The following is an 18,170-nucleotide window of genomic DNA, read 5'->3' on the forward strand; positions in this document are numbered from 1 at the left end:
GAGTGGACGGCGGGAACTTAGCGTTATGTATGCGGCGGCCGGCGGGTGAGCGGCGAGTGACGTCGGGTGCGGTGGAGTTACAAAGTAACAAAGTTGATACATTGTAACTGATTAGCCAATTTCCGAGGATATTGCGTGGGAACTGGCTTTTAAAGGGACAGGTAAGTATTAATGGTTAATTAAGAATATTAAAGGACTTTTTTCGTGGTTATGTTTTTTGTTCAATTAAAATACTTTTTCTAAGTGTTTGTGTGTTTATTTACTTTTAACTCTTAAAGGAAATGGGTAAGGGGTACAAGTACCCCTATACTCATTTCTCCTGGGAGGGGGGGTGGGCATCTGGGGGACCCCTTTTTACAGGGGACTCCCAGATGCCACCATGAACCCCCCCCCCCAGGAAATCGCGGCCTCCACCTCCACCGCCCATCGGAGGTGGAGAAGAGCCCCTTGTCCTTGGGTTGGACAAGGGCTCGGAGGGGGAGGGGAAAGCTTGGCTGCCCCTCCCCTTCCGAGACCCCCCAATCCATAGACCATGCAGGCTGGTATAGTCAGGGTGCGGAGCCCCACGCGGCCGGTGCTCCGCATTCTGGCTATCCCAGCCTGCATGGGGGACAAGGGGTTAAAGAGGTCTGGGAGGCGGGACCCCACGTCGTTTTTTTTTTTATAGTTCCCACACTCAGAACGAAGTAAGTAAAACTCTTCCCACTTGGGGGAATCTATGAAAATAAAACACTATTGTTACCTGTGCAAAAAAAACCTGACATTTTCCGCATTTAAAAGACATTTTTGCCCTTGAAACTTAAAAATCGATTTTCTCAAAAACTATAAGGTCTTTTTGGAAAAAAAATGTTTCCTCTTATTCCCACTGATCCCCTTAATATACCCTGGGAATTTGGTGTTCCTAAATTTTAAGCAGGCTTTGCTATTAACCGTTAAAGTCGGCGGGTTTTTAAATGTATATATTTTTCCTTTGAAACTTTAACATCGATTTTCTCAAAACTATAAGGTTTTTTTGAAAAAAAATGTTTTCCTCTTATTCCTTCTGATCTCCTTAATATATTCTCCAAATTTGAGGCTCTTAGCACTTAAGGGGGCTTTGCTATTAACCCTTAAAGTCGGCGGCTTTTTTATATTATACGGGAGCGTAATATTACGCGATTACAGCAGACTGTGTAATTTCAATAGGAGTTTACTGTCTTACGCGTAATTTGTTACGCGTAATAACGTAACCTACGGTCTACGCGTAATTCATTACGTGTAATACCGTAACCTTACACGTAACGCTTACGGTGCATTTGTAGTGAATTACGATGCGTAATTACACTAATGCGTAATTTCGGCCCAGCACTGCCTGCAGCACATCTCCCGCGCTGACAGGCAGAGTGCAGGGCTACGGCAAGATGGCTCCCGAAGCCCTGTACTGGAGACACAGTCTCCAGAGCAGGGCTTCGGCAGCCATCTTGCCGTAGCCCTGATCTGCCTCCGGGAGACTGCGGGGCTGCGGGGAAGAAGCAGCATATCTGGCTGGGGGGTCCCTCAATAGGGAGGGTGACAGCGCTCCCCCCCCCCCACACGGCTAGCGGGCCCTGGGCCCCCCTACTGCGCACACACATGAGCAAGCGGCAGCTGCACTATTACATTCAGTGGCTGCCGCTGCTCAGATTCCGGAGGCACTTCTGGTCTAGGTGCAAGGGGGTGGTTCCAGACACCCGGAACAACCCCTTCTGTGCGCCAGTGAAGTAGATAAATACTATTTCTACTTACATAACAGATGTTTTGCACTGTCCACATTATAATTCCTATGAATTTTATAAAGGAAAAGCAGAGAATCCTATTCTAGACAGTTTCCATCTTGGTTACCTTTGACCTCCTGACATAATTTCCTCCCTCACTTTTTTTTCTCCTCTTGCTAATTGTGTATTCGTTACCGGACCTCCTCCCAGAGTCTTCACACACTCCACTGAGGTCCATACTAGGAAGTGCACTGTCTTATGTCCTTAGAAAAAGGGGGAAATAAAGGGAAGAGGAGGAATATATTATAGATAAAAGGAGCCCCCAGCATGCAACTGTATGGCAATAGCAATGAAGGGGCTAGTGCTCCTAAGGTATGTGATACCTCCAAGCCATAACAGCAGAAAAAGTTTGAAAGTTTTGAATGTGGGATTCGCATCTTTATCACTTAATACATTCAGACCAGTTGCTGTTCAAATGTGATTTTTATGGTGACAATCCTGCTTTAAGGGATCACTTCCCACATATACATGAAAATGCAAGCCACAAATCTGCAATATATATTTATCAAATGTATAACAGTACACAAGAACCACTTTGTGGAGTATTGCTGTGCAGGTATCTAGCCTTCAGAGGAAGAAATTGGAGCTGTAGGAACAGAAGCCACTTCAGCTGTTGCCTGGGGAACACTTGGTGCTGTGGTCTGATAGAGAACGATATTCTGAAATAAAACATCAATGTACTATTAGGTGTATCTTAACCTGTAACTAGAACATCTAACAAAGAACACAGATCTGCCATTACAGATTTGACCATGTGAGTAAAAATGCCAGGCTTAAAGCGGAACTGAAACCTGTTAAAAAATAAGAGTTTCACTTACCTGGCACTTCTGCCAGCACACTGCAGCCAACCTGTGCCCTCGCCGTCCCGGACCGTTCCTCCGTTCCCCCGCCGCGGCTTACTTTTTTTCTCGTACTGGAAGCGGACTTCTAAGTTGACCTCCACTGCGCCCTGGCCATGCGTATCCTTGTATGTATTCCTGTAGCCAGGAGATCCCTGTGCAGGTGCAGTATGAGAAAATCTTGTGCACTCGAACTGCGCGAAGTGAAAGTGAGCTGCGGCATGGGACCAGAGCATCGGTGAGTGTCTGTGTGGGCACAGGTCAGCTGCGGGGGGCTGGCAGAAGCCCCAGGTAAGTGAAACTATTATTTTTTTTAAGAAGTTTTAGTTCCGCTTTAAATAAAAACATTGCTTCCATATTTTTTTCTCTTGCTATTATGATTTATTATTTATATACAGCGGGATGCAAAAGTTTGGGCAACCTTGTTAATTTTCATGATTTTCCTGTAGAAATCGTTAGTTGTTACGATAAAAAATGTCAGTTAAATATGTCATATAGGAGGCACACACAGTGATATTTGAGAAGTGAAATGAAGTTTATTGGATTTACAGAAAGTGTGAAATAATTGTTTAAACAAAATAAGGCAGGTGCATACATTTGGGAACCACAAAAAAGAACTGAAAACAATATTTAGTAGATCCCCTTTTGTAGAAATTACAGCCTCTAAACACTTCCTTTAGGTTCCAATGAGACTCTGGATACTGGTTAAAGGTATTTTAGACCATTCCTCTTTACAAAACATCTCTAGTTCATTCAGGTTTGATGGCCTCCGAGCATGGTCAGCTCTCTTTAACTCAAACCACAGATTTTCAATTATATTCTGGTTTGGGGACTGAGATAGCCATTCCAGAATGTTGTACTTGTTCCTCTGCATGAATGCCTTAGTAGATTTTGAGCAGTGTTTAGGGTCGTTGTCTTGTTGAAAGATCCAGCACAGACGCAGCTTCAGCTTTGTCACTGATTCCTGGACGTTGGTCTCCAGAATCTGCTGATACTGAGTGGAATCCATGCGCCCCTCATCTTTGACAAGAGTCCGAGTCCCTGCACTGGCCACGCAGCCCCACAGCATGATGGAATTACCACCATATTTTACTGTATGTAGCAGGTGTTTTTCTTGGAATGCTGTGTTGTTTTTCCTCTATGCATAACACCCCTGGTTATGCCCAAATAACTCAATTTTAGTTTCAGCAGTCCACAGCACTTTATTCCAAGATGAAGCTGGCTTGTCCAAATGTGCTTTAGCATACCTCAAGTGGCTCTGTTTGTGCTGTGGGCGGAGAAAAGGCTTCCTCTGCATCACTCTTGCATACAGCATCTCCTTGTGTAAAATGCACCAGATGGTTAAACAAAGCACAGTGACTCCATCTGCAGCAAGATGATGTTGTAGGTCTTTGGTGCTGGTCTGTGGGTTGACTCTGACTGTTCCCACCATTCATTGCTTCTATTTATCCGAGATTTTTCTTGGTCTGCCACTTCAAGCCTTAACTTACACTGAGCCCGTGGTCTTCCATTTCCTCAATATGTTCCTAACTGTGAAAACAGACAGCTGACAGCTTTCTGTATCTTTCCGCTAAACCATGATGGTGAACAATCTTTGTCTTCAGGTCATTTGAGAGTTGTTTTGAGACCCCCATGTTGCTACTCTTCAGAGAAAATTAAAAGAGGAGTGAAACTTACAATGGACCCCTTAAAGAGACTCTGTAACATCAAAAACATCCCCTGGGGGGTACTCACCTCGGGTGGGGGAAGCCTCCGGATCCTAATGAGGCTTCACACGCCGTCCTCTGTGCCACAGGGGTCTCGCTGCAGCCCTCCGAACAGCCGGCGACAGACCCGACTGTCAGTTCAATATTTACCTTTGCTGGCTCCAGCGGGGGCCCTGTGGCTGCTTTCGGCTCCGAACTACACAGAAATACCCGATCTCAGTCGGGTCCGCTCTACTGCGCAGGCACCGGAAACTTGCACCTGCGCAGTAGAGCAGACCCGACGGCGATCGGGTATTTCCGTGTAGTTCGGAGCCGACAGCCGTCAGAGCGCCTGCGCAGGAGCCGGGAAGGTAAATATTGACGTCATCTTTCACGGAGTGCTGCAGCGAGACCCCTGAGGGACGGAGGACGGCGTGGGAAGCCTCATTAGGAGGCTTCCGCCACTCGTGGTGAGTACCCCCCAGGGGATCTTTTGACGTTACAGATCCTCTTTAAATACTCCTTTTTAATAATTGGATTCACCTGTGTATGTAGGTTAGGGGTCATTGAGCTTACCAAGCCAATTTGCATTCCAATAATTAGTTCTAAAGGTTTTGGAATCTATAAAATGACAACACTGCCCACATTTATGCACCTGCCTAATTTTGTTCAAACAATTATTTCACACTTTTTCTGTAAATCAAATAAACTTCATTTCACTTCTCAAATATCACTGTGTGTGTCTCCTATATGCTATATTTAACTGACTTTTTTATCGTAACAACCAACGATTTATACAGGAAAATCATGAAAATTAACAAGGTTGCCCAAACTTTCGCATCCCACTGTAGCACCAACATCTCTTAACAGGATTAATAAGAAAAAAAATGGAAAAAATTCATTATTTCTCAGTTTTCGGCCATTATAGCTTTAAAATAATCTGCGCTACCATAATTAAAACCTATGTATTTTATTTGCCCGTATGTCTCGGTTATTATACCATTTAAATTTTGTCCCTATCACAACGTATGGCACCAATATTTTATTTGGAAATAAAGGTGCATTGTTTCCGTTTTGCGTCCATCACTATTTACAAGATTATAATGAAAAAAATGTTTGTAGTATACCCCCTTCAAATGCATATTTAAAAAGTTCAGACCCTTAGGTTACTATTTATGTCTTTTTTTTATTGTATTTTTTTTTAACATTAAAATTTTTATTTGGGTAATATTTTGGTGTGGGACATAAACAGTTAATTTTTAATGTTGTTAAATGTGTAGAGTGTAATGTAAAAAATATGGAGATGTAGTTTTACTATTTGGCCACAAGATGGCCACCTTCGTTTTTGTTTTCCCTCCTTGTACCTCTCGCTAAGCGGAAGTACAAGGGGGATGCGGAAATTTTTCCAGGCAGAAGAACTGAAGCCTCACGGGTTTGCGCTTTGGTTTTTCTGCGGGGGACAGGGATCGGTGATCGGGAACCATGTTCCCTTTCACTAATCCCAGGGTTACTGAAGGACACCACGGGGACATGGGGGCGCGCGGAAGCGCAGATGAGCAGCTGCCCGGACGTGAGCTTCACGTCTGGGCGGCTGAAATGGTTAAAGAGAAGACATGGGGGAAGGACCCACATATGTGTAAAAAAGGGCACCAGATTTTGCGGCTAGTAGAATATCGGTAAAATTGCTGATATTCTAGTACTTAATTCCGATAATAAAATATTGTATCTTTTCCAATATTTTACTATAACCTAACCTAACCCTACTCTCACAGAGAAACCTCCCTCCACCAATGCTTATCCTTCAATCCTCCCTCTACCGACACCTAACCCTGGTGGTGCCTATCCCTTAACCAACCCCCAGTAGTGCCTAACCCTTAACCCCCCCCCCCCCCGGTGTTTAACCCATAAACTCTCCTCAGTGCCCGCTATGTTTAAACCCAATTGCGCAGGTGCCCGCTATTTTATCAAGCATCTCTGGGCAGCCACATTTCCAATCATTGATGCTAATTGCGGCTTTTATCATTGCTGTGGATAGCGGTGCTGTGGGGTGGAGCGTGAACGAGTCATAGCAAACTTGTTCCCAAAGTTGGGATAATTCTCTAGGAGGTGGCTTGAGACCGCCTACATGTGGCACCCCTGACAACCAGTTACTGTATTAGAATGTTTAACAGTGTCTCTTTGTGAGTAGGAGAGATAGTGTCGTTGGTTGCAGCCCTAGATATTTCTGGTTCTGCAGATGAATTACATGCACCGTGCATGATTGTGCAAGGACTCTAGGCCGTGCACAATTCATGATTATGTGTAACACATAAGAGCAGGAACTCTCTTCAAGGTGACATTTTCTACCTTTTCTGTTTTCTCATTTCACACATATGATACAAATATTTGCAGCCCATGGTGCATATCTTGTTAAGTCCATAATCACATATTTGTACACATTACTTCCATCCGCAGCTGATTACTTATGAACGCCTTGGAAGAATATTTATATACTATGGAAACAAACAGCCTAACACAATGTGATACCAGATAGGACCAATAGTGAATTGGAAAATGAAACACATGCGTGTAACAGAGTAAAGTGTAATTTAAAAAAAGGAGACATTAGGCAAGAAACAAAGAGAAGAGACACAACATCTCTGTCTCAAGTTATAACTTGAGAAGAAAATCAGGTCCGGCACCAGTCGTCAATGCTTCAGTGAGAATTTTATTCCAATAGGTACAGTAAGGTTACATGGAGGTACAAAAAGACGGCCTGACAGCCTTTTCGCAGGTCCCCCTGCTTTGTCAGAGGCCAAGTTGTGGGGTACATACACAGAACTCCTCTTATATATACTGTAATAAGGACCATAAACTCACCCCCATCTCGTCTGTATGCATCCCCGCAAGCTGCGGCAGTGTTAAACACGCCCATTCCGGGTACTCCCACTCACCACCGCTGCCAATCACCCAGGGAGTAAGGCTGACCAATAGCGGCTCAGAATCCTCAGTCACGTGTGGCCGCCCGTCTGACGTATTCTATGATGAGATGGAAGGAGTAGAGGAGCGATCTTCCCAGTTGCCATAGTGACCAAGAGCGCCGGGCGCAATTCTTATAACAGCGCGTCTATAGCAAGTAAATGCCTGCACAAATTGCAAACGGGTATTTAATCAATCCTCTTACGGATGCTTCAGCTAGAAGTTGTACACTAGGAGCATGGGACTTCCGAATATGAGAGAACCTACAGCCGAGACATAAACCCCCCCCCTAAAAACACCCATCCTGGTATGTCCTATGGCACAATAGCCAATCAGGGTTCTAGCTTTCGCTATTTACATCGGCTGCCATCTCCCATAAACACATCCCCGCTCCGTGTTAAACTGACATAGAATAATAAAGTTCACAATTGCAGAGTCTCACGTCGCCATGACAACAGCACATGCTAACACATCAATATGCAGCATTTAGTGGTTGCATCTGCTTACCACTCCACCATTGTCAGGGTATTATAGTGTGGCCATCTGCAAGAAGTTTTCTGTGCCCCCCTAAAGAACAATAAACAACAAAGAAAAAACAAACGGTTAAAAACAATTCTATGTTGAAAGCAATATACAATACAGCGAGGCAGATCTCAGGTGAGGCAATTCAATACAAAGAAATTTGTAAACTAGATTATTACCATTAAAGGTCATATAGAGGCAGTGCAGTATGTTAAGAACTAAACAGTTCTCAATATTGCTCCAAAAAACACCATAATTCGTTTCTTTCATTGAGGCCAAGACGGCCACAAGCTTTCGTGCGTGAGATTAATTTTGCCTCCTCCTGTCTCATTATTCTTTCCCAATCTCCTCCCCTTCTTGGAAAATCGACAACCTTGATGCCAGTAAATCTTAAAGGTGCTGTTACATTGCTATGCTCATCTAGAATATGTTGAATTAGGCGCCGCTCCCTTACCTGTACTTAGGGAATTTACATGTTCTTGGAAACGTGTACACATTTGTCTAGTTGTCATTCCGATATAACATCGGTTGCAGGGACATAAGACTGCATACACCACATGTTTTGACCGACAATGGATGAAATCCTTAATTGGGATTATTACACCACCGAGTGTGATTCTCTTACCCAGTATAAAATTGGTGTAGTGGTTACAATTTCCACATTTAAAACATCCAGTCGGTCGTGCAAGTGTTAACAAGTCTTTCTGGTTAATGTCCCTGCACTCACTACGTACCAACATATCCCCAATGGTTTGGGCTCTGCGGAAGGTAATCAATGGTTTTTGGGTTAAAATGTTCCCAAAGCTAGTGTTCCCTCTAATATCACTCCAATTTTTGTGGATACAAGTTTGCATTTTTTTGCCCATGGGGTAGTAATAAAGGGTACTGCAGTCCCTGAGTTCTCCCCTCCCCCTTCTAGTTTTCTCTTCTTCCCCTTCCTTCTCAATAGATCAGTTCTAGAACGAGAATCTGCCTTTTTAAAAGCCTCCACTATCAAAGATAAAGGGTAACCTCGGGAGAGGAATCTTATGCCCAATTCATAGCTCTGTCTCACAAAATCAGATTCCTTTCTATTCTTCCTTTTTAGCCTAACTAATTGGCTATATGGGATAGAGTTTTTAACATGGTCAGGGTGATAGCTGGAGTACAACAATATGCTGTTAGTGGCTGTGGGTTTCCTGTATCCCTTGGTTATTAATTCACCCCCTTCTATTACAATAGAGAGGTCAAGGAATTCCATTTCATCCCCTCCCCACACTCCAGTAAAACGCATATTAAAATTGTTGATGATCATTCAGTCAATGAAATTATTAAACTCACATTCCCCACCCTGCCAGATTAACAGCACATCGTCCATGTATCTTAGCCAGGACTTAATCGAGTGGCAATAGGGATTCGCATTCTGGAATATGCAGTGGTCCTCCCAAACAGCCAAGAAAATATTTGCAAAGGTTGGGGCCACCGACGTCCCCATCGCCACCCCAGACGCCTGTCTATACCAGCAATCCTGAAAAAGAAATGCATTGTGCGACAGAATAAAGTACAGACATTCACAAATGTATGTTACCCATTCTTCATCTTTACCCCTTTTAATTAGGAAGTCCTTCATCACTTTCACACCTAATTTTTGGGGTATTCTTGTGTACAGACTTTTTACATCCACTGATGCCAGTTTATAGCCTTCCTGCCATTCCAATTTGGGGAGTTTAACCAAAACATCCAAAGTGTCCACCAGGTAAGAGGGGATTTGGACCAAGAATGGTCTCAACTGGTATTCCAGATACTTAGATAAGGGTTCTGTCAAGGACCCTCTGGCGGACACTATTGGACGTCCCGGTGGTTTCTCCAAGTCTTTATGTATTTTAGGCAGAAAATACCAGACTGGCTTTTTAGGAAAAGGTGGTAAGAGATCTTCCCCAAGTTTTTTAGAGAGCCACCCCAACTCCACCCCTCTCCATAGCAGAGTCTGTAACAGATTTTTGTACTGTGGCTAGGGTCTTTGGGGAGTTTCTCATAATAGTTATCCACACCTTCTAGCTGTCGAAGGGCCTCCATAACATAATATGTTCTTGACATCACCACCAAGTTACCCCCCTTGTCAGCCTTTTTGATAATTATTTTATTATTATCCTTTAACCAATTTAAGGCTACTAATTATTCAGGGGTAATGTTCAAGTTCGCCTTGGGGTACACTAGGGCTCTCATCTCGTCCTGTACTTTTAAATCAAAATGGTCTACTGCGGAGCCTGGGGTGATGAGGAACTCTCTTGTTGACCTGCATGCTCTGAAGGGTACTCTGGATTTCTCCAGTGACATTTCCCTTTCGGGTGTATTTATCACACTCCCCTCTTTCCACAGAGCCTGCAGGTCCTCTAGAGCTCTCAAATCTTGCTCTGTTGGAGTAAAACACAGGCCCCCTAGACTGACCTCAAGTATCTCAGGTTGCTGTTTCCATGTATCTTGCTGGACTGCAATATTCAAACGTCTTATTGCACAATACCAGTCCACCTCAAATTTAAATTTGTCATAAGGTGCACTTAGGGAAAAGTTCAAACCCTTGGACAATAGGCTAGAACAGCCATTTGGTAAAATGTCCCCTGAGATATTTATTACCTACAGCTGCTCCTCAGACTGAAGACCCATTATTTCTTCCTGTAGTAACCCCTGCTATGGGTGTGTCTCTTCCACCTCACTTTCTTCTTAATGAGATGGATCTGTGTTTTCTGCCTCCCCCCGGATCCTTCTCCTAAAGGGGCTCCTACACATGGTGAGGCACCTTCAGTAGGTTTTAGGGCAGGTTTGGTCAGTTTTTTCTTCGCTGGTTCTTCAGAACTGGAATCTGAGCCTGAATCTGTGGTCCAGTACCCTCTATTTCATTTTGATATCTTCCTTCCCTTAGACCTCCCACGTTGATTCTGTTGTCCCCAATCAAAGATTCGGCCCTTCGCAAAGTCGTCCTGGTCCCTCCGGAATTTCCTTTATTTCCGTTCCTTAATACTATTTTGGATTGGAGCTAGACGAGCATCGATTTTCTTCGTAATTTCTTGTAGTTGTTGTGGAGTTGTTAATAGAGTCAGTTTTTGTTTGCAGGCCTCAATCTCAGCTGTTGTTGTTTTTTTCACTGTTAACTTTTTATTGAACATTTTTTCAAAAAATACAGGCAGATGTGTAGCAATAACCATTGCAGATATAAGACATACAATAAAGATCAACTTGCCACATATTAACTTAGGCATATAACTATTATAAACTACCGACTATATATATATATATATGGTACTGGAATATTTTGCGAATTCGCGTTTGGCCTAGCCATCTCACCAGTCATATGTATACAAACCGTAAGTACCATATCAAACTAAGTCCAATCCAGAGAATATGTATATAGAGAAATATCAAGAAAAAGAAAAAGAAAAGGTATACACAAAAGGTATAAACATAAACTGAATCTTATCAAAAGAATAACAAAAGAGAAACAAAATTTTGGTTCAACCCTAAGTTTTTGTTAAATGTATTCATCTTATCCCGTCTGCCCCCCCCCCCCCCCCCCCCCCCTAGGTCCTGAAATCATGATATTTCTGTAATGTAGTCTAGGCTTCTATTGCCCTCATAGGTTCGTAGATGGTTTTCCATGCATAAATTATGCTGGGTTAGGTGAAGAACATGTTGTATATTCGGGATATCTGCACTTTTCCAGTTTGTAAGGAGTAAATGTCTGGCTGCAGCTAATATATGGAATATTACTAGTCTGTATTTCATATCTATATCTTCCAAGCCTATATTGAGGATTGCTAAGGCTGGGTGAAGTGAGAAAGGGGAGTAAAGCGTTATTGAGATCTTATTTTGTACTTCTAGCCAAAATGTTTCTATTTGTGGGCATTCCCACATCAAATGAAACAGGGTGCCTACTTTACCACTCTGTCTCCAGCATAAGGGGAATTGGGACGTATGAAAGTGGGCTAGTTTCCTGGGAGTATAATACCATTTGAGAAACAGCTTTTCCAGTGGGTAAGGCATTTGGAAAGTTTTGAAGCGTATTGGAGAGCCTGATTGATCGTGTTTACTTCCAGTGTGGTCTGTAGGTCATCAGACCAAATTTTGATATATTTCTTTAATATCTGTTGCTTATCTGCCATCATGCTTCTGTACCATAGTGATATACCTCCTTTTAAAGGAATCGGACTATTTAAAGTTGTGAGTATATATCTGGGGAGTTGAGGAATTGGAAGTTGTAGCGATTTTATCCAATGTTGAAGTCTAATATATGGGAAGGTTTGGTTCCTATTTAAGTTATATGTCTTGACAACTTTATCGAAGTCCCATAAAGTATTGCCGTTCCAAATATCATTAAGAGTGGAAATCCCCACTTCCTGCCAGTTAGAGAGGTCTATATCTCTTATTAAATTGGCTATAGTTTTCAACCCTACTTTAACTGGTGTGTTGTGAGGGGCACCTGAATTTAGTAACTTCCTAAAGAATTGCCAGGATTGTAAAGTGGCCGTACATGTGATCAACTTGGGGGATGGGAGTTTAGAGCCCATTAACGTCCCTAGGATGGCATCTTTAAGAGGGATTTGGTATAATGCTTGTTCCACCTCTACCCAGGCTTTATGATGGGAGATGTTCCACTAGTGTCTGGATATGTCCAAAATGCATGCATGCTAGTAATATTCCATGTTAGGCAAGCCTAACCCTCCTTTGTTTTTAAGGATTTTTAAGATCTCCATCTTTAATCTAGGTTTTCTTTCTGTCCAGATATATCTAGAGATCAAAGCATCCAGAGTGTGGAAGAACGATTTGCTTAGGGGAATGTTTATGGATCGAAAGACATATAACATTTTTGGCAAGACCAACATTTTAAAAGAGGTCAACCTGCCCGCCCAGGAGACTTCTACTTTAGATAGTTGTTCAAGTTCAACTTTCAGGGAAGAAAGCAAAGAGGCGTAATTCGCGTCATAGAGTCCAGAGACTGATTTAGTCAAATATATGCCTAAATATTGAACCGACTTATCAGCCCATGGGAAAAGATAATTAGACGATATAAAGTATTTCTCCTCCTTGGAGATATAAAGATCTAGCATATATTATTTAGTTTGATTCACCTTGTAATATGATACGCAGGAAAAGAGCTTCAAAGCATTCACTGTGTTGTGTAATGAATTTCTGGGGTTTGTCAATGTCATAATCACGTCGTCAGCAAATAGGCCGATCTTGTGGGATTTGCCACCGACAGTAACACCCTGGATACCCTGGTCTGCACGGATGGTCTCGGCAAGGGTTTCCATAATGAGTACAAAAATTAAAGGAGACAATGGACACCCCTGCCGAGTACCATTTGTTATTTGGAATATGTCTGAATAGAAACCCGCTGCATTTATTTTTGCCGATGGGCAAGTGTATAACGCCATCATTGATCTCAACATTTCTCCAGCGAAGCCAAACTTTTCCAATGTATGCTCTAAAAATGACCAATGAACCCGGTCAAACACCTTCTCTGCATCCAAAGTAAGGAAGAGAGAAGGCATGCGACCGGATTCCAGGTGATGTAGGAGCGACACCATTCTTCTCGTGCCATCAGAGGTAAATCTATGTTTAGTAAACCCAACTTGGTCACTTCTTATGAGTTTGGGGAGAATATTCATTAAGCGGTGTGCCAATATTTTAGCGTATAGTTTTGTGTCTGCATTGAGCAGCAAGATAGGTCGGTAGCTAGCAGGGTTACTTAAGTCTTTTCCTAGTTTTGGAAGGACTACTACAGTTGCCAATAGATACTCTTGGGGTATTTGTCCTGTAGATCTGAAAGTATTAAAGACTTCAGCTAAGCGGGGAGCTAAGATTGTAGCAAAGGTTTGGAAATACTCATTGGCATACCCATCTGGGCCCGGTGACTTCCCTTTTTTAAGTGTCTTAATCATAGATATAATTTTTGGGGGCGTAATAGGGGAGTTTAAGCTCTCCAATTGAGTCTGAGAGAGTTTGGGTGAGATTTATTGAAGATAAAAATTCCTCAATTTGTTGGGGTGACGGTTGTGCTGTGGAGGCATCTTTTTTCAGATTGTATAATTGATGGTTACATAGTTACATAGTTATTTTGGTGGAAAAAAGACATACATCCATCGAGTTCAACCAGTACAAAGTACAACTCCAGTCTGCTCCCTCACATATCCCTGTTGATCCAGAGGAAGGCGAAAAAACCCTTACAAGGCATGGTCCAATTAGCCCCAAAAGGGAAAAATTCCTTCCCGACTCCAGATGGAAATCAGATAAAATCCCTGGATCAACATCATTAGGCATAACCTAGTAATTGTAGCTATGGATGTCTTTCAATGCAAGGAAACATCTAAGCCCCCTTTAAATGCAGGTATAGAGTTTGCCATAACGACTTCCTGTGGCAATGCATTCCACATCTTAATCACTCTTACTGCAAAGAACCCTTTCCTAAATAAATGGCTAAAACGTTTTTCCTCCATGCACAGATCATGTCCTCTAGTCCTTTCAGAAGGCCTAGGGACAAAAAGCTCATCCGCCAAGCTATTATATTGCCCTCTGATGTATTTATACATGTTAATTAGATCTCCTCTAAGGCGTCTTTTCTCTAGACTAAATAAACCCAGTTTATCTAACCTTTCTTGATAAGCGAGACCTTCCATCCCACGTATCAATTTTGTTGCTCGTCTCTGCACCTGCTCTAAAACTGCAATATCTTTTTTGTAATGTGGTGCCCAGAACTGAATTCCATATTCCAGATGTGGCCTTACTAGAGAGTTAAACAGGGGCAATATTATGCTAGCATCTCGAGTTTTTATTTCCGTTTTAATGCATCCCAAAATTTTGTTAGCTTTAGCTGCAGCGGCTTGGCATTGAGTACGATTATTTAACTTGTTGTCGATGAGTCCTTCTCCAAGTTTGATGTCCCCAACTGTATCCCATTTATTTTGTATGGTGCTAGACCATTGGTACGACCAAAATGCATGACTTTACATTTTTCAACATTGAATTTCATCTGCCATGTATGTGCCCATATAGCCATCCTATCCAGATCCTGTTGCAATATGACACTATCTTCCTGAGAGTTGATGATTCTGCACAATTTTGTATCATCTGCAAAAATAGCAATATTGCTCACTACTGCATCTACTAGGTCATTAATAAATAAATGCAAGATCCTCAAAAATGCTTGGTCCTCAAAAGGGTGTCTTGAATCCCCTACGATGTCTTCCAGGGGATACTGTCTTCACAAAGGAAACAGCACTGTTCAAATTACAGAGGCAGAAGAGTCTCAATCTTCTAACTGTAATATTAAAGGACTTCTGAGGCCAAAATCTGCCCCCAAAATGTAAAAAAAGTTTTCTTTATTTTTTTTAATGAAAGTTGCTAAAATAGGTGTGAGGGAATGCATGGTGGCGGCAATAGTGAGCCTGAGCGTCTACCAAATGTGTCTCTGGGCGAAGATTACATTTGCTTTTGCCTGTATGGCCTCCTTTCAGAACATGTTTCTTTTAAAGGGGGTATTAAAGAGAATCTGTATTGTTAAAATCGCACAAAAGTAAACATACCAGTGCGTTAGGGGACATCTCCTATTACCCTCTGTCACAATTTCGCCGCTCCTCGCCGCATTAAAAGTGGTTAAAAACAGTTTTAAAAAGTTTGTTTATAAACAAACAAAATGGCCACCAAAACAGGAAGTAGGTTGATGTACAATATGTCCACACATAGAAAATACATCCATACACAAGCAGGCTGTATACAGCCTTCCTTTTGAATCTCAAGAGATCATTTGTGTGTGTTACCTTCTGTCCCCCTGCAGCTCTCTCACACTGAAGTGACAGGCTTCCTGCAGACAGCTCTGCCCGTGTCTGTGTAATTCCTCAGTATGTTACAGCCCAGCTCCTTTCACAGCCTAACAGAGGAGGATGTTTATCCAGCTCTCTTTCACTGATAAGCAGAGAAGCTGCTGGCTTATGTAAATAACACACACTGGAGTGTGCATAGAGGGGGGCTGCATAGCAGAACCACAACACTGAAGTACTTGGCAGCCTTCCAGACACAGGCAGACAAGTCTGACAGGGGAAAGATACATTGATTTATTACAGAGACTGTGATAGAAGAAAGTGCTACAGTAAGCCAGAACACATTAGAATAGCTTTTGGAACTTGTAGGATGATAAAAAACAGGATGCAATTTTTGTTACGGAGTCTCTTTAAGGCCTTTTGTATTAATTGAGGGCAGTTTAAGTTCCATATTTGGGTGGGAGATGCTACTAGTTGAGGGATATCCAGTTAGAAGCGTGCACTTTTCTTGTGCAGACATATATAGAACACATATCATATAGGGTTGACCATTAAAAACCATGTACAAAATAATATAACAGACATATAATAACCTTAACCGCAGGATAATAACCCAGTATCCCCTGGAAGACATCGTAGGGGATTCAAGACACCCTTTTGAGGACCAAGCCTCTGTAGGTAGAACTTGAAACATAGTTCAGCCTTGGCTGGGAGGTAACACAGGTGAGAACATGAGCCCACTTCTATCTATGTGGTGCTCGTTGCCACCCTTGTTGCATCTTGGAGGCTTGAGGAGCATTATGCGGAGTCAGTGAGTCTTGTGGAGGTGGTAATTTAAGGCGTTTGAGGGCTAAAAGGCCTTCCTCTGTGTTAGTAATCGAGAATTTGTTGCCCCCATGAGATATCAGAATTTTAGTAGGATATCCTCATCTATAGGGGATATGGTGTTGACGTAGAACTTTAGTAATCGGGGTTAACATCTTCCGGTTGTTTAACCTCCCTGGCGGTATGAATTGTGCGGCTGCAGAAGGGTTTTTAACACTTTTTTTTTTTAGCATGTAGCTAGCCTAGCGCTAGCTACATGCTTCCCCCCTCCCTGCGACGCCCCACGTACCTTCAGATCACCGCCGGCGCCGCTTGCCCATAAGGAAATCCCGTTCTGAACGGGATTTCCTTGAGGGCTTCCCCCGTCGCCATGGCGACGAATGGAGTGACGTCATCGACGTCGCTGATGTCATGACGTCACAGGGAATCCCGATCCACCCCATAGCACAGCCTGGTGCTGATTGGCCAGGCTGCGCAAGGGGTATGCGGGGGGGGGGGGGGCCTGTATCGCGGTGGGTAGTGGCGCATCGGCGGCGGCGATCGCAACAAACACGCAGCTAGCAAAGTGCTAGCTGCGTGTTTGAAACCGCTAAGGACTTGAGAGAGATCTATATACAATTGGAGATGTTGATACGGTGCTGGAAGTGAACCATTAGCTCTGGCAGCTGTTAGCAAAGCTTCTTTTGTTTGAAAAAAAACAAATCTTGCAAGCACATTCCTTGGGGTAGAATCTGGTAGAAACTTAGCTTTTGGGAGTCTGTGCACACGATCCAATGCAAATTCAATTTCGCTAGTATTAGGCAAGGTTGCCTTTAAGAGACCTTTGATGTAATCGTGCAAAGCTTCAGATGTGATGGATTCTTCTATGCCCCGAAATTTTAAATTGTTGCGACGGTTCCTGTCCTCTGCATCTGTCACTTTGGTTTTAAGCCAAGAAATGTCGATTGATTGGACATCCATACATTCCACCACTTTGTTATGTTCCTGAGTCAATCCAGCAACCTGGTCCTCTGTATAGGACAGTCTCTCCCTCATGTCAGTTAGTGATTTCTGGAATGAGACTGCTAGTGAGTTTATTTCTGCAGAGATCGATTGTTTAAAATAGAGGAGTATCCCTTTAATGAATTCTTCAAAAATCTATTAACCCTTCGCACACTCACATGCAAATGTTCAAACAATTGCATTCACAGATTCACTCATCCAGGCACAACTGTTATCTCTACAGCTAAATTAAAAGCCAGGGTTTTAGTTCACAGAAGAATGCATTCTTATGCTTAGTCACCTATACTGCGCAGAAGTACCCAGGTAAACATAGGTGTCCTAACTCTGGCCCTGTAACATGCATAGTGCAGACATGCAAACACATTCATTGCATCCAGGTAACGCCTACAAGAGAGAGACCCCGACATCACCAATGAGGTAGGCCTCGCTCTAGCCCGGGAATTCTCTGATGTAGAACCCCCACAATTAAACATAGAGGGTTTCCCCGCTACTGATCAGTCGGTGTCCCAAGAATTCATTAAAAATAAACATACATATATCCAGGCACATCGCCTCTAGTTAGGACATTAAATAAATTATTAGGGAAAGGGAGGTGCTGAAGGGGGTGTGGCTAGAAAACAGCAAAAATCTATTAACCCTTCGCACACTCACATGCAAATGTTCAAACAATTGCATTCACAGATTCACTCATCCAGGCACAACTGTTATCCCTACAGCTAAATTAAAAGCCAGGGTTTTAGTTCACAGAAGAATGCA

The 18,170-nt window shown here is 42.8% G+C and overlaps 1 protein-coding gene across 5 annotated transcripts in view; it reads right to left on the reverse strand.

Annotated features, from left to right (window-relative positions):
* Positions 1-2,197: 2,197 nt before the first annotated feature.
* LOC137521331 (membrane-spanning 4-domains subfamily A member 4A-like) overlaps positions 2,198-18,170 on the reverse strand; it is a 142,060-nt gene continuing 126,087 nt past the window's right edge. For all 5 annotated transcript variants that reach the window (XM_068240456.1, XM_068240452.1, XM_068240453.1 and 2 more), the window contains one exon: positions 2,198-2,452. In XM_068240456.1, coding sequence (XP_068096557.1) covers positions 2,354-2,452 — 99 coding nt within the window. In that variant the 3' untranslated portion in view covers positions 2,198-2,353. The remainder of the gene's footprint in view (positions 2,453-18,170) is intronic.

This window comes from Hyperolius riggenbachi, chromosome 6, assembly GCF_040937935.1.
Source record: "Hyperolius riggenbachi isolate aHypRig1 chromosome 6, aHypRig1.pri, whole genome shotgun sequence".
NCBI classification, from domain to species: domain Eukaryota; kingdom Metazoa; phylum Chordata; class Amphibia; order Anura; family Hyperoliidae; genus Hyperolius; species Hyperolius riggenbachi.